We start from the raw sequence: 17302 nt of genomic DNA, 5'->3' as shown, positions 1-17302 counted from the left end.
GGAAAGCAATCAAGGAAGGTAGCTCACCTCTGGCTTCCGAGCAGGTGGGCATGTGTACCTCACAAACACACTGTTATTGCCCCATGAATGTTATTAGATTTTTTTCACTTAACAATCATCTTTTATTCTACTTTTAAAAGGCCCTGCTTTTCTGTGTATGTGGAGAGGATGGTGGATTGAGGACCATAGGTAGAGGGTAGAAATGGCAGCTCCTGGTTGTTAGTGTTAGCAGAAGCATTGGTTTTTCTCAACATTCTTTGTAGTGTCTTAACCCTGTCCCAGGATTTGGCAGGAAAGCAGTCACCCAGGCTGAGCTGATGTAATTTCCCTGCTTTGAAATGGGGTAGGGCAGGGCACCAGGCCTGAATGGATGCGAGTAAATTAATGACTTTAACTTTCAAGGCTGCTTGCCGCCCACATTGGTGTAAAGCTATAATCTTGAGGCAGCTGGACAGGTTCATTACCCGTGAACAAAGTTAGGCTGGTCCTGTTGCTTGGACAGGAAACCAGAATTGCTTCAGGGCTAATATTTCTTCAGCACTTACAACTCCCGCCACATGGAAAGACCTGGAAGAAAACCTTGAACTTTACTTTTAGAATTCAGCCTGAAATCAGACAAGTGATGAGTATGAGTTATTTCTCGAGTTGTCTCTTTTAAGGGCTACAGAATTGCCCTTACTGCCTTTCTTTTGCTTTCACATTTTCTGAATGACCCACCTCAGTTCTGATCGGTTCCTCACAGCACAGATGAACTGCAACCCACGCTAAGAAACAAACAGAATAGTCAAGGCTAGTAGGTTGATGGGAGCATGGAAGCAGCTGTCAGTTTCTGACCACTTAAGATTTCATCTTGGGCCTCCATGTTCAGAATCTTGTGTCCTTCGTCTGGGTTTATTTTCATGCCGGTGATGATACAGTGATTCAGTGGAGAGACAGTGATGTCTGCAGTTGGGTTTGATCCAGTGTTTCAGTGGAGAGACAGTGATGTCTGCAGTTGGGCTTTATACAGTGATTCAGGGCAAACAGTGATGTCTGTAATTGGGTTTGTCTGGCTAATCACAGCATTTCCACCTCAGATCAGTAACAACAGTGTGAATTCAGATATATATCCTTCAGACTGACCTAAGCTATTTATGTCTTTCAAGCATGTTTTATTTTGTATGAGATGGCAAGCTTCTTCAGATTGGGACTGTGCAGGTTGGGGGAATTACCCACCCCCCCTTGGGCTTAGTGGAGCAGTGTATGTAAATGGTCTGTCAGAACACAAGTGGCAAGTGAACTAACACAGTTCAGAGCTCCATTGGGGGATGGGCTGACAGAACGTTCTGCCATATTCTTGGATGTTAAAGATATATTTTTCTAGTGAGTTTTATGTTGGAATTAAATCCATGACTATTGAAGTGAAAATAGTTTTTAGTACTTACCTTACTGATACATTTTAAGGGTCAGTGATTTACTGGTGTGTTTTGAGAGTGGAAACAAACCTACAATACCTTAGTTTTACTGAATATTTAGAAACTGGTTTATATATGAACAGGATAATGATCTAAGTGCTGTTTTGAAGTAACTAATGGTCAGTCAAATTAATTGATTGCTTGTTAAGACTCAGCTTTGGTTACATTTCCTTAAAGATGGGAAATTCTTGTACAGTATCTTAAAGACAGAGGAATTGATAGGCACTTGTCAGCAGGCCCCTGGAACCTGGGAGGAAGTTCCTGTTCATAACCCAAATCTGAGAGGCCAAATTGAGAATCTCTCCCCACCCCACTCCCCCTTTTAAAGAGTTTTATTTATTATGTATACAGTATTCTGTATGCTTGTATGCCTGCATGCCAGAAGAGGGCACCAGATCTCATGATAGATGGTTGTGAACCACCATGTGGTTGCTGGGAATTGAACTCAGGACCTCTGGAAGAGCAGCCAGTGCTTTTAACCTCTGAGTCATCGCCTAGATATTTCATTGTGGGCAGATCATGATGGCTCACACCTTTAATCTCAGCATTCCACGAGGCAGAAGAAAGTAGATCTCTGTGAGTTCCAGGACAACTAGGGCTATATAAAGAGACCCATGCCTCAACAAACAAGCAAACATAAAAGTTGTCTTGCTATTTCAGAGTGGGCAAGAGCTAAGGTGGGGTTCGGGGACACTGGTGTGAAGATCAACTGCAATAATCAGAGTTTAAATCCAAATCCAGGGTCATCGCTGGGGATCAGGCCTTGATCCTGTGGAAATCTGAACATCCTCAAAGCCTTGGCTCTGCTTCCCTGTTTTCTGTCTTTCCTGGTAATGGTCACTAACAGGCAGGAGAGGATGACTGAAGCCACCCCAGAGCTCTGTGATGTTGCTGCCTGTGACACCCAGAACTCATAGAAGCTCAACTGGTGTTCAGTTCCTGGAGCCACAAACATATGGCAGAAACCTGTGGGTTCTGTAAGCCGCCTGTGCCTTCTGGTGCTCAGGGACTTGGGACACGTATGTGCTGACATGTAAAACAACGAAGTTCTGTTTTCGGTTGTGTGGAGTTGATGTGGTTTGCTCATTCCCTCATGCCTGGGCTGGTTACGAAGCCTCATGACTAAAGCATTTCCTTGGGTGAAAACAGCAACTGCAGAGAAACTGGCCTCTGATGCCTGCATGCCTCTTGCTTCCCCAGAGCCCTGCACCCTCTTTGCTTGTGAAAGTGCTGAAGCAAGCAGCCTCTGAATTCTTCTCCCTTAGCATGGTCCACCCTTCCCTTCACAGACTTGGGGGTAGATCAATTAGGGCAGAAAATAACTTTGTAATTACATTGTGAAAGTCTCAAAATAAAACCCTTTCCAACCTTAAAACACAAAGGAAAGTGTTGTAATCATAATGTTACCTACCAAGCTTCAAGTACATCAGACACAGAGAGTACATCAGACAGAGAGAATGAGGTGCTTTAACTGCCTGGCCATTGTGAGCTGGTTGGTGGCTTCAGAATATGGTTAGTTCTGTGACTTGGTGCATTCCAGTCAGTACCCCATTTATAGACTGGCACTGGAAATTACCAGCTGCAAAGGGTGTTGTTTACTTACCTAGGGCTTAGTGGCCAGTTGGTTTTGTTGTTTTGTTTTTTTTTAACCCCTCTCCCCCAGCTTTCTGCTGTTCCCCCATGCGGTGGGATATAGTGCCTTGTGACCCTCTGCCCAGAAGGGAGTACTGACCACATTGTGACAAAGGCTTGGGTGTTACAGGAATACGGTGGGTTGTGAATCCAGCACCAGGGTTTCTGTGTGTGGAAAGTCTACAAGAAGCCACCAAAGAGCACCGTAGAAAACTATGACAGGGGAAGAGCAAAGGAGATGTGTGCTAGAAACCTCATTTGAGGACAGTGATGCGATCATAGGGGCTATTGCACACTGATTAGGAGCTGATTACAGGTGCAAAGACCACCTGTGGGGACACTGTCCAGGAAGATGAGGGGAGGGTGGAGGGCAAGGGAAGCCCAGACATGACTATTTAAAGAATGGAATATTTAATGTAGTAATTGAACAGGGTTTCTTTCAGCAATCAATCTTGGTTGGGCTGGTATCCATCCACCATAGCTCAGGGATCATGTGTTAACGCTGGCTCATTTCTTCAGGCCCTTTAGTCTTCAGATTAGGTTGACAGACCCACATATGTACATGTGTACATGAGTGAGATACACATGTGTAACTAGGGTGGTGTCTGCTGTCAGGAATGCGTGCACATGAATGTTTGTATTTGTTTCTGTCTTTTTCTTTTCTCAATAGACAGTACTTAGATGTTGGTGATTATCCACCTTCTGTCTAAGTCTGAAGAGGGCTCTGGAGTGTCATGTGATGATGACCTGGTGGAACCCATCAGCTGAGCTCTGCCACTGAGGAGGAGCAGGGCAGATGGGTATCTGAGGAGATATGTATGCCCAGCCCCTCCTCATGCAGCCTTTGGCCCAATCCTCCTGCTTTCACCACCATCACCACCACACACACACACACACACACACACACACACACACACACACACACACACACACACACACACACACACACGGCAGGGAGGGGCAGGTGTCTGTGTTCTTTGTTTTGTATTAGATAGTCATAGGAACAAATTTTCTCTGTGTACCCCTGTTCTAGTCTGGGGATCAGAAGATGAAGGGGCCTCATGGACAGGCAGTTTCCTTTTAATTGGAAGAGAAAGAGGTTAGAATCCCTTTTTAATGCCCTTTGAATCACTGGCCTATTATGCATTTAAAAATTAACTTCCAGTGCACCATTCATTAATGGTTAAAGCATCAACAAAGTCTACAGATTACCTCCTTCATTTGAAGGCATTTCTAATACCCTACCAATCCTCTGGTCTTTTTGGTAGTTCAGCTTGTCCCATATGTTTTGTGGGTAAGAAATTAAGAGTCAGAGCTGTTATAAGTGGACATTTCCTTGAATTGGTAAACATATGTTGTTCTTTAGTCCTTAACTGTGCTTTTAGAGGCTATCTCCCTTAAACAGGATGAATTAGCCAATCGGCTGGTTATCAAAGCAGTAGTGGTTATTATTAAAAATCAGCATCCAGATTGTCATGTGATTTTAATGTGGTAGTCTGTGAACATACCCACATTCCTGATATGGGTGATTCATTTTTATGTACAATTTGTAAGTGTGGGTTGTGGCCATATATTTTTCTAAAAATCACACAAACATCAATTGATTATGTTTGGCGATATATATATATATATATATATATATATATATATATGTGTGTGTGTGTGTGTGTGTGTGTGTGTGTGTGTGTGTGTGTGTGTGTGTGTGTTTAAGTTCTACCTTTGGTTCCTAACATTCTTTCATAATTAAATACATTCACAGAAGATTCTGGCTAGTTAAAATGCTTCCATCCTGCAAGAGACTGATCTAGAGGTTTGCACAATTAAACCCCCCACAGGGTAACACTGCCTCTCTACACCAGAGCGGATCCTGCAGGCTCTGCAGTGAAGTGGCTTGCTCTAGGGTGACGTCACCCCTTTCTGCAAGTGGAGCGAGGGCGGGGCCAGCTCGCAGATGTGGAGATTTATCACCCTGCCCTTTGTGTTCAGGAGCTCCGTACTCTCGCAAACTGTCTGCCAATTGACTAATGAGTAAAATTCGGTAATTACCACCGAGTCTCGTCAGTAAGCAAGGAGCTACCAGCTCACTAGTTAATGTTTTTGCTGGAATTGCTTTAGCATACTGCCTTATTTATTAGTCTTATTTGTGGTACAACCTGCGTTTTTGTAAGAATGTGACATGGGGTAGCAGACAGGCTAGCTGACAGTCTAGTGAGACCTGTGAGGTGGCTAGGAAGCAGCTTGTGGACACGACATGGCAGATAATTCAGAACAAGGCACTGATGTAACTCCATTAGAAGTGCTGTCTGTGGAGGAGAAATTGGGTTTTTAAGTACCGTGTTTTACTAAACAAAAAAAATTATTTAACTAGGTAAACCATTATGTACAACTCAAAACGACTAAAGTCTGCTAGAGGTCCTGAGAGGGTTACCTGTTTTAGTTTAAAAGCTGACTTACTCTTTAACTCATCGGATTAGTTTTAGCTTAGATCTGTGTTCAGACCTACATGGAAAGTGCTGCTGGGATAACGAACCTCATAAGCTCTCACCGTGCTGTGCTGCTGCGAGTGAACAAGATGGAGGGCTGTTGTTCCTTGTTTGTTGGTTGGTATTGAAGATGGGAGGCCCCAGTTGTGACTGAGTGTGTGAGCACTCTCAGTGACTAGCTGGGAAAGGTTCTGTCCCTGCAGCACTTCGACATTCACCACAGAGTCTGAGGACCTGAAGTGGGCAGTTGATCTGATAACCGCTGGGCTGTTAGGTTGTGGATGTCCCAGCCCACTCTTCCTCTGAAAGATTTCCCATTGCTAGATGGTAAGTGTGGGCTATTTTCCTCCCAGGGTGAAGAGGGTAATTTTCTCTCTTACACTTGCAATCATAGTATGATTGAAGGCTAAATACACAGAGCTGATATTTTACGAACTGAATATAGAAAGTCCTGCGGGACATTGGGAGAGTACCAGGAGGGAGTTAGTCTGTTCATTTCCATCCAGCACCTAGAGGTTTTGAATACTTTGCACCTAGTTCTGTCCAAAACAAGTTGGTTGAATGAGGAAGACAGAGAATATCTGTTTGCTGGACATCGTAATATTTGTCACTTTTTGGGGGGGGAGGGTTTTGAGACAGGGTTTCTTTGTATTGCTTTGGAGGTTGTCCTGGAACTTGCTCTGTAGACCAGGCTGGCCTTGAACTCACAGAGATGCATCCCACGTGCTGGGATTAAAGGTGTGTGCCTCCAACGCCCAGCTATATTTTTTCACTTTAAGAGACAGGAGAGCCTGGGGAGCATGAACTAGACTTGCTCCTGGCCAGATCGCATTGTAAATACATAACAGAATCCACTTGGACAGGGTGGAGCTGTCTTAAGATGAATATGTTGAAGTATTTAAATTTAGAGAAGAAGGGAGGGGGAGAGAATAAACTTGAAGCTAGAAAGAAATTCCCCAAGCCCTGCTTATACACAATTTCTGTTGATAATCAAATCCTGATTGCAGACACTATCGTGAGCATTCTGAACATACTCATTGTTGGCTCGACTAAAAAAGTACTTGTTGCTTGTCATTTAGTCTAGGAAGCATCACTGTTCCTAGACTAGAGTTTCTTTAAATTCTACACTGGCCTCTCTATCATTCTGGGTGCTTTAGTGTAAGTTTTATGTAACAAAAAAAAAAAAAAAAAAACAAAACAAAAAAAACTGGCACAACAAAATGCCTCTGGTTTTGGCCGTTGACCTTCCCTGTCTACGGTCCACCCTTCATCTCCATCCTCTTCTAGTTTTACCAGATATCTCTGTGTGGTCCTCTTGTCCGTCAGCAGACCCTCTTGGTTATAGAAGTAAAAATGTTGCTGCCTCCTGGGCTGTGGCACAGAGATGTGGTGTGGGATCTTAGAGGACCTCCACAAATGGTGTTTGCTGCTGGATAACTTCCCTGTGGTCCCGGAAGAGGAAATGCTTTCAGGTGAAGGTCATTGGGTCCAGCCATGGAACCCTTCCAATTCACAAGTCAAAGAAGTTTTAGGAACTGGGTCTTTCAGTGGTGTAGTCTAGAACCTGTGGGGCAACAGAAAGCCGTCTATTTTTAACTTCTAAGAAAACTTACTTTAAAACAGCTGCACACTCTGTTTTCATAAATATTTCCTGGGCATGGACAAGAACCTACCTTTTTGATCAGAGGCGCTTTTGTGGTTAGGTTGTTAGCATTTTCTGTTTTTTATTAAGTTACATGATCTAGTTGATGCAGTTTTAGAAGTTTATTCATGCTTCCTGAATCTTCTACTTAGTGAGTGGGGTTTTAAAACCTGGACATGAAATTTAGTAACCACCATCATATTATCCATACACTCAGTTTCTTTGTGTGGTTAATTATTTCTTTTCAAATATAAATATAATTTCTTTTTAAATATAAATAACCTTTATATTTCTTCTCTTTCTTGAATCCTCCCCTGTATCCTTTTACTGTGGAATAATCAACCAGGTATCTTAATAAAGCTGCTGGGAACTGATGTTCCAGTCAGGGTCTGGACACATGAATACATAACAGTAAAATGTAACACACTTTACATGGTTTGTCTGACCTGCTTGCCTTTCCTCCCAGGAATAGTTCTGTTTAATTGGACGGGGAAATTGGGAGACTGATAAGACTCAATAACTGCAGCTCCGAGAAGCTACTGATGAGGTCATATGGGAGTGAGTCTGTGGCTTGAAGTACAGCATAGGATGCTGAGGTTTTCTAGTGAGCTTTTCTTTCTGCATATTGAGATCGAATCAGATTGTTTTTCTTCCTGTGTGGTACCTGGAATACAGCAACTTTGCTTGTGTTATCCACCCATCATGGCATGAGTAAACAGATGTCGTTCAGAAGGTCATCATCAAGAAAGGTTTGGATTTAAGGCCCAAGTCACACAGCCCCTTACTGATGTACTGGGTGGAGGGCAGTCTTCTGTTGGGGATTTTGCGATTGATATGTGACGCTCACGGCTCTATAGTGCAGAGCCGAGGACCACAGGTGGTGGTGCTCACTTCTTTGAGGGTCTTGTCATGTGGATGGGTCTGGGTGAGCATCGGGTTGTGAGAGTGTTGGGAAGTGTTCATCCTCTTCCTTGAACAGTAGAAAGGAATTTCTCTTGTTGGGCGCCTTTATGTCTATAGCTGCAGTTCTCCTCATTCTCATGGGCCCCTACTGCTTATAAAAGTTCTCATAACCTGTCTTGTTTATAGTCTGTGTGGATTTTCTCTTGGAGGGCGGTCATCAGACTGACATTTTGGCATTTGCTGCTCTGCCATCTTCACCCACCCATGGAATCAAGTCCCTGTAGTGAGTCACAGTGACAGACAGGGATGTTGAGACGAGGTTGAGTTCATCTGAGAGTTTTTGAAGAAACCCAGGATGAAATTGCAGAACTCTTGACTCAGGTGTTTTGCCCTCTAAAAGTGAGCGCTGTTTCTCAGTCTGGTGGGTTGCCAGCACACAGCAATGGTGTGTTGGAAAGTAAAGTGGCCTGGTGATCTGGAGACCTGAGCCCTGGGACAAGTTTATCAGTACCTGGATGGGCTATGCCAGAAAGTTCTTTCAGAGCCTTGGTCCTTGTCTCCTAAGTGCTGGGATTAAAGACATATGCGCCACTGCCTGGCTCAAATGTTTGATTTTTCAGAACCACTCAAAACCTGCCCCTGTGTTCAAGGCTCAGGAAAAAGCTAGAAGCTTGGGCCAATGAAGTTGATTCTTAGTTTGAGTCTTCTCCCCACCCCACCCCCCATTTTCCCTTTTTCTTTCAGCGACTTCAGTGCAGCCCCGAGTATCAACTAGTTCTTGTTTTAACAGCTCTGCAGGCTTGCACTGGGCCTTGTCCTCACCAACAGTCAGAGTAAAGAAAGGCGAGCTCAACACCATTTCCCTTTTCCAAGTGCACATCCCTAGCTCTGATTACACTCCAGTGCTTTGAGAGAGAATTGACATGTAGCCCAGGGTGGCCTTGACCTGGGGATCCTTCTGGAATTACTGGTATGACTATAGGCTTGACAAGAGTCCATGTGTATAGTGATATATCAGGGCTGGGTCAGTATGCACACTAGAAATCCATCCATTTAATACTTTTTGCTTCTTAGACTACATCTGTCACCAGTTGTGTGGCCAGGATAAAATTTACATCTTTCACCAAATGGGTAACCAAGATAACATTTTGGATCCTTTTCTTGTGGTATTTGGCAAAGCCAGAAAGATGGGGATGGGAAAGCTATCTTATTTTTTTCCCAGAGTATCTCTTAGTGATAGCAGATGAAGTGCTACTTCTAATAGACATCTGGCCTTAGACTGGTTACCTCCGACAGAGTTCAAGACAGTATCCTAAGGCCTGACCATGAATAAGAAAAACTTTTATCCCATATTCCTAGGTGGGCTGAGAATCTTTGGGCCACAGTTCATTCTACTTAAAGGTTGACTTATCTTAAGTTGCAGGCTGTGTTCTGATTTCTCATAAAATTGTTACGTGGTTTTCAAACATTTTCTAAGGTGAAGAGTTAATTTTTAGTGAGTGACCTTGGTCACCTCAGAAGTTGGAGTAGCAATGGGTTGCCTTAGCTATTGATATTCCTTTGCAGGATACAACCCAAAAAAGCTTAGGAGCGAGCCAGGAGGGAGCATTGGCCAGTGTGGGTTCTGCATGGCCCACTCTGTTTTCCAGGCAAGGATTGTTGCTAATCAGGTTTGGAAGACTAAGAAGAGGAGGCTTTGCGCTCCCCCTAGAGGCTTTACTGTGCTATGACTTGCAAGCTTAAAAAAAGCTGCTAATGCTGCGGTTTTCTTCAGCAGTCTAACTTTTACAAGGTTAAAACGGGGATTTGGCAAATGATTGGGACTGATTACATGTTGTGCCATCTGGGAACAAATCATTATTGCTAGCATGGCTGGGAGTCATTTGGGATACGGTCTATGGTAGTGTAAAGACCATTAAGAAGATGTTGGGTCAGAGTCTCATGTGTTCACACACGGTGGTGTTTCTTGATCAATTTATTGGTTATGATGAATGTTGAGGTGTTGTCACTGGGTAGAATGGGCATTGCATGTCAGTCAGGCAGTCCACTGACTGTTTTTTCTCTGTGTCTTTCAGGGTTTCGGAAAAATGATGAAATGAAAGCTATGGATGTTTTGCCAATTCTGAAGGAAAAAGTCGCCTATCTCTCAGGTAAAATCTGACCTTCCAGCCCTTTTTACTTGATTGCTCAGAGCTTGATGGAAGTAGCCCACTTGCCACAGCACATAGAAACATTGGCATTCCATGGACTTCTAAAACTTTGTTATTCTTGAAAATGAATGCCCAAGGCTAACACTGCTGAGCAAACTGTGTCTGCCTGTCACTCTACAAACACTTGGCCGCTTTGCCTGGGCTCTTAAGTGGAACAGCTGCTTGTTAAACACCTTAATGCCAGCACTTGGGAGTGTGACCATGTAGACACACGCAGGAGTTTTTAACCTCAGTGTCTTGTTCTGTATGGCTCTTCATTCTCTCGTCTGGAAGGGAAGGCTGGTGCCCTCCAGCTCTTCTCCTTCAGGGACTCCCATTCCTGGGGTTGGTAGATGTCACATCTTCAGCTGGCTGTCACTCCTGGCCATTTGACCAACTGATACCTCTCCCTAAGAAGACACTTGTCTTTCATTCCTAGCCCTCTCTGCACAGTGTGGAGATTGACAGCCCAGCCCCCTTGCCCATGTCCACTCTCCTCTCTCCATAGGGATGGCTGTGCTTCTGGCTTTTGTGGTTCCTCCTTGGAATCTATGTGCAGGTTTAAAAGGCTGTAACAGTGAATGTGAGTGAGACTCCTCTGTGCCCCTAAATGCTGTATCCTTGGTACCCCTTCCACTGTCTAAAACAAGCATGCTGTGCCAACCTGATGTCGCCTGTGGTGGACTCTCAGGTTTAGTTCACAGCACTATAACCATTTGGTTCTGGGTGACCTAGATCTGTATGTGTTCAGACAACGCTTCCATGGCGTTCTTGCTCATCTTGTCTTTGCTCACTCTTTTAGCTCTTAAGACTGTCGATTTTGGAGAAGTAAATCTAATTTATAATAAATCTGCATGGTTAGTAAAGAGTGAAAAAGTATACACACAAAAGGAGGCTTCAAGTTGTTGGAAATGCTTGGGTACAGACAGGCAGACAAACCCATGGATTACAATCCACTGAGTTTTGAAAGTAGTGTTTATTTATTCTTCTCAAGTCATTCCTGTTACTCTATGTGATGGCTTATACCAGTTTGTAAACTATTGGCTTTGTCTTAAAGTTGGAGTAAATGAAAGATTGCACTTCTGACTCCAAGAGGTATTGTGAGGAAGTGCCTCAGGTCCATCTGTCTGAACCGCAGGGTTTCGGTCTGAGAAGAAAGCCCACTGCCCACCTGCTCCTGGGCACTGGGGCCTCAGTTGCACCTCTCTGTCCTTCTGGAAGTGCAGGAGGTGGACACGTACAGACAGGAGGATGAAGATGATTACTGGGTTTTACTTACCTTAATTCCTCTATTAGTCAGTTAATTCAGAGTTTATTACCGTGGCATTTTTATTTGACTTACTGTCAAACCTAAACCTTCTTGCCTTTTAACTGATCAAAAAAATGGAACCATTGGTCTTAGGAGCCTCTCCTAAATCTTCAGTGAAAGTTTAATTCTGCAGGGTTAGAACTTTGATGGAGAGAGATGGTTTGTAGGGACCATAACGAGGACAGAGGACTTTTAAATTATTAAGGACAGCAGAGCATTAACCAGCAGGCAAAGCACAGTTAAGAGGTGTTGCCACACTCTCAGTATTTCCCAGCTTCTGACCGGAATTAGCTGGGTCACATGAGCTCACGTGACAGTTTTAGGCTATTGTTATCTTGTATTTGAAAGGAAGAGGGAGAAATTGTAAAAACAAATTGATTACCTACACTGTAATTTTTAGGAAATATTCCAAAGAACGAATGGATTCTCAGAAATAATTTTTATTTCTAATTTCATTTATCTTTTTTTAAATTATGGTACAACTTTGCGTACTATTACAGTACTTTTAAAAGTAGATTTTAGTGTAGCCACACGTTGTGCAACCATTACCATAGTCTACGTCTAGAAAATTTTTATTTCTCAAAAAGACAAAACTCTTTCTTCCTTTCCTCTGCCCTAGAAATCACCTATCACTTTGTTCTGTGACTTCAGTTTGTAACATATTAGGGAATATTGCATTAGGCACTTTTGCAAAAGCGCTCCATAAATTGGTGTTGTGTGGCAGATCTCGTAATTGGTAGAATGGTCCAATCCCTAGAATTACAAAAGAACAATAACAAAAACAGAAGTGCTCTTATGTAGTGACTTATCTAGGCTCAAACCCCATACTATAACGGCTTGCACCAGTTTGTAAACTACTGGTTTTGAAGTTGGAGGACTAAGATTCTAAGAAGAATCCTGAGGAAGTTCCACAGGTCCATCTGTCTGTAATGCTGAATCTAGGTCTGAGAAAAGCCAGTTACCCATCTGCTCCTGGGCATCGAGACCTCTGTTACACCACTCTGCTCTTCCTGGAAGCTCAGGAGGTGGGTTCATACAGAGAGATTACAAGGTTGAGGGTAGCCTGGTCTACATAGTGAGACCAGTTTCCAAGTAAAAGGTTCCCCCTAGGAATGGAACAGCCTTTATTAGTTGAACCTAGTTAGAGCTAGAAGGGCTTTAATAAAGGAGGGCCAGATTTGGTGAGTGTTTCTGAGATACTGTGATATGCCTATTTGGTTGATGTCTCTAAAGGCCAGTTAGAATTTCTTGAACTTGATTGAACTTGACCACATTGCTCTTAAGACAGCAGCATGTTACTTTTTTACATGGGATGGGTAAGTGAAATTAAATGGTACATCTCTGTGATGTTTAAGTAAGTCAAGGGGATGGTAGATTGAAAGACACTCTGCAAAGGCAGGGTACTAATAGTGGGATGTTTCTCAGAGTTAATTAGGCCATGAGGGCTCCTGAGATAAAGGCCTTGGTGAAGGTGGCTTGCAGGGTTACTTCCTGGTGGTGGATGTATCCCTCACTGGAGAGCTCAATCCCACAGCACCTTGGTCTTGGACAGAAGCAGAAGGAAATACATTGCTGATCTCCATAAACCACCACTGAGTGCACGAACAGTGGGACTGAGTCAATGAAGAGGTGTTGATTGGGCCATGGCTTTGTCTCACTGTTTTACTAGTTATCGGTACTTTCTTATTTTGCTAAATTTATAAATTACACTTTATGAGAACTATACAGGAAGAGCATAATTTATACATATATTGGGCTCAGTAAGTACTAGCTGAGGTTTTGGGAATTTAGACAAGGTCGCAGCACAGACCTCTCTGGAGAGAGAGAGGGGGGGGGGAGGGAGGGAGAGAGAGAGAGAGAGAGAGAGAGAGAGAGAGAGAGAGAGAGAGAGAGAGAGAGAGAGAGAGAGAGAGACTAATTACATATGTGCAATGTCAGCTGCTGCACATGGATCCTAGAGTGTGGACCTCGACAACTGCTGTAATTAAGAGCACGTCTAGTTTTGTTATTACTGTCTTGCAATTCTAGCGATTGAACTCAGGGCACTTCACAAGGCGCTGTACCTCTGAGCTGCATCTCCAGCTCTAGGAGCTGGCTCTTAAAAACTTCATCATGATGTCTAAGCATCCAGAGGGCAAGAGGATGGGAACCAGCTTCCCAGACTGTCTTTAGAATCTCTTTCTTTCTCTCTTCCACTCTTACTCTGGATAGTTTTGTTATCTATTCTAGATGTCATATCATTTATTTATAAGTATCCGGTGTATATCTATGCAAAATAACTTCAAAACCTCACCATATCAATATTAGACCTTATTTATGTGTTATTAAATGTGGAGTAATGGTACTTTTGATTATGGAGACTGACTCCCTCCTCCTTCTCTCCGCCCCCTCCCCACTCTATCTTGAAAAGACCTTTAATGACATTAGGAAATGAAAAACTTTAAACTGTGATATGTCCTGTCTTAGTGGTAAGAGCCGTTTCCAAAACTGTAGCTATTAGCGTTACTGTAAACATGCTGAACATTTTTCAAAGAAGACTTATTACTGATGGGTACCCTGTCACCCTCCATTCATAGATGTTGCTCCTGTATGACCCAGGAAACCCCTGCTTAGCTACCCTTCTGCACTTTTCACCACTTTAAACTAGGACTAAAGCACACGGTGAAGGATTGTTCTCGTTTGTGGTCCTTTTGTCTTGATTTCCGCTCTGGGAAGCTCCACCTCAGGCTGAGGCAGAAGATTGCCAGGCTCCTTGTGAGGATAATATGAGGGAGTGCATATACAGCCCCCCGGAGCCACACTGTGACGCCTTGAGTTGTGCTGTCTGTGAATCGGTGTTGCTCCCATTCAATCTCTGTTATAAGTAACTTCTGTGACTGAACAGTACATGTGCATCAGTTTAAGTGTTCAGTGTTCATCAAGTCTCATTACCCATTAGAATGAATGAATGCACATTCATTGTAGGATATCATAAGCCAGATATGCCATGCCCTCTGATCTTTTTTTTTTTTTTTTTTTTTTTTTTTTTTTTTTTTTTTTTTCCCCTGGTACACAGCAAATTGATAGTAAGAGTTGCTTGCAGTGGCTTCAAGAAAGGAATGATCAGAGTTGTAGAACTGAATGAGGGATCCACTTGGGAGTGCTGAATTTTCTTTCTATGCGCTTCTACCCTTGTTGGAAATAATATAGTAAATGTGATGTTTTGCCTCAGTGTCCAGCCAGGCAAGGAAAATCCCTGCCTCCATCCTGTCAAGGTCAAACACTGTGGTTGTCTTCTTGTTCTTGCTGCAACTTTTCTCCAGTCCTCATGCTAATCTGGTTTTACTTTACAATTCTACTCACCTCTGATTTTGTTTGTATGTTCTTTTGATTTATTTATTTATTTTATTATTTTTATTTATTATTATTATTATTATTATTATTATTATTATTATTATTATTATTTTTGCTTTTTGAGACAGGGTTTCTCTGTATGGCTTTGGACCCTGTCCAGAAACTCGATCTTTAGACCAGGTTGGCCTCGAACTCACAGAGATCCACCTGCCTCTACATCCCGAGTGCTGGGATTAAAGGCATGCGCCAACACCCTGCTGTATGTTCTTTTTTTATTGAAAATTTTTTTCATACAGTGTATTTTGGCATGTTTTTTCCTAACCCCAATTCCTTCCAGATCCTCTCCAAGACCCCCCCAGTATAACACACACACACACACACACACACACACACACACACACTCACACATATAAACAAAAATCAAAATGAGTAAGCAAAAGACAAATAAGACCCCCCTCTAAAAAAAGCCAAACAGTGTAAAACAAAACAGAAAGTCCACAAAAATCCCACGGATTTTAGCTTGTGTTGGCCAACTATTCTTGGGCCTGAGGGCTTCCCTAGGTTGTGGTTGATGTACCCAGTTGGGAAAAACTAACTTTTCATTTGCCAAAGGATGTCAGTTGTGGATAGCTTCTTGGTTAGGGTGGGATCCCTTGCCCACTTCCCCTCTTAGTGCTGGCACCCATCGGGCTTGAATCTGAGCCGGGCTAAGTGTGCAGCTTCAGTCTATGTGAGTTATGTCTGCCTCAGATCCACCACCTCTGGCTCTTACACCTCCTGCCTCCTTTTGCGTATAGCTCCCTGAGCCCGGAGGGGAAGAGTGTGATGAGAAAACTCTGGCCACCACAGTGAGATGCCGCAGATCCAGGTCTGTGCAAGGCTGGACACTAGTGTGGCATTTGAAGAGCACTCTTGTTTTCTCTTTAAGGTGTAGAGAATAAGATTTCCCTTGGTAGAAAAAAAATAAGAAAGTGAGAGAAGGGGGAGAGACTAGAGAGAGTGGAGCTAGAGAGAGAGGGTAGAGCCAGAGAGAGATAGGGGAGTAAGAGAGGAAAAGGTGCTAAGGGAAATAAAAGCACAGGTACCAGAGTGCCCGAGTACCCACCTCTCCAAACCTACAGAAAGTGTTTCCTCCTGTGTATCAGACGAGAAAGACAAGGCCATCTATGACATCTTCCAGGCGCCCCTTAGAACCCAGGAATTTCCTGAGTCCCACGAGAGCACGAGGTGGGCAAAGAGGACGCTGACACTCTGGCTTGTAAAGTCCTTTCTGACTGTGCGGGAGGTTTAGCTACAGTTCTGGCTGAGTGGATGGGTGAAGCTGCTGGACTTGCGAGGGCACGCAGAACATCCTGTCTGTTCTTGCCTAAGTGTGTTCCTGATGTTTATTTCGTAGGTGGTAGAGATAAGCGCGGAGGTCCCATTTTAACTTTCCCAGCCCGCAGCAACCACGACAGAATACGGCAGGAGGATCTCAGGAGACTCATTTCATATCTAGCCTGCATTCCTAGGTAAGTGGTGTGTGTGCTTCTTCTGAAGTCCCAAGAGGTGTGGCCCGCTCTCTAGAAAACAGCTCCAGAGTGGGTCTGATTCCAGGGAGATCAAACATAAAATTAAGCTTCTGTGGGTTTCAGATATTCTTTTGATTTGGAGCATGCAGTGGGTGAGGCATTAAAAATCCTTATCAGCTAATATACTGGCTTACTGGTTTGGAAACACCAGTACATCTGAGACATTGGTGGTAGGAAGGGCTTCGGTATGGATGTTGACCAACACCATGGGCAAGTAGTGTTCCATTTCCCAGAGAGTCTGATAGAGGAGAAGTGATCAGGAGAAACTAACTGCATCTTACCCAAGAGAGCTACAACTTCTGATTCTGCCCCACCCCAGAGATGTCTGTCTTGCTTGTATAGCCGGCAACGGGTAGAAGAAATTTGCTCCTATAGTAAAATCTTTATTTCATTGTTCCAGTTAGGTTTTGGAAAATAGGGTATATTTAGATATAGTCTTAAGGGGGTGGCCATGTCTGATATGAGAGGGGTGTGTGGAAGCTTGGATGTGTGCCTCCCTATGAAGAAGGGTAAATCCTTAGACATTTCCATCCTGAAAGGCACATGCCACAAGGGAATATGAACTGCACTTACGGTACTCAGGAGGCATTTTCAAGGAGTCCAAATTAGGGTGTGTAAAAGTAGGAGAATAGACCCACTAGAATATGTGGTGTGTGATTATCCTTCCCTGTTTAGATTGATGCCAGGGTTGGCAGTTGTGCCCTCTTAACACCAAGCATTACAATGGGCAACAAAAGTCAGTTTTGCCCTTGATGGTACAACCTGCTGAGGATATTCTTGAGATTT

The 17302-nt window shown here is 43.5% G+C and overlaps 1 protein-coding gene across 6 annotated transcripts in view; it reads left to right on the top strand.

Annotated features, from left to right (window-relative positions):
* Nucleotides 1-17302, top strand: part of Trio (trio Rho guanine nucleotide exchange factor) — a 285845-nt gene that overhangs the window by 89747 nt on the left and 178796 nt on the right. For all 6 annotated transcript variants that reach the window (XM_027400059.1, XM_027400058.1, XM_027400060.2 and 3 more), the window contains exons 2-3: nt 10190-10264; nt 16342-16456. In XM_027400059.1, the coding sequence (XP_027255860.1) occupies nt 10190-10264; nt 16342-16456 (190 nt within the window). The remainder of the gene's footprint in view (nt 1-10189; nt 10265-16341; nt 16457-17302) is intronic.

This window comes from Cricetulus griseus, chromosome 2 (assembly GCF_003668045.3).
Source record: "Cricetulus griseus strain 17A/GY chromosome 2, alternate assembly CriGri-PICRH-1.0, whole genome shotgun sequence".
Taxonomy (NCBI): Eukaryota; Metazoa; Chordata; class Mammalia; order Rodentia; family Cricetidae; genus Cricetulus; species Cricetulus griseus.
This window is presented reverse-complemented; position numbering and strand designations above follow the sequence as displayed.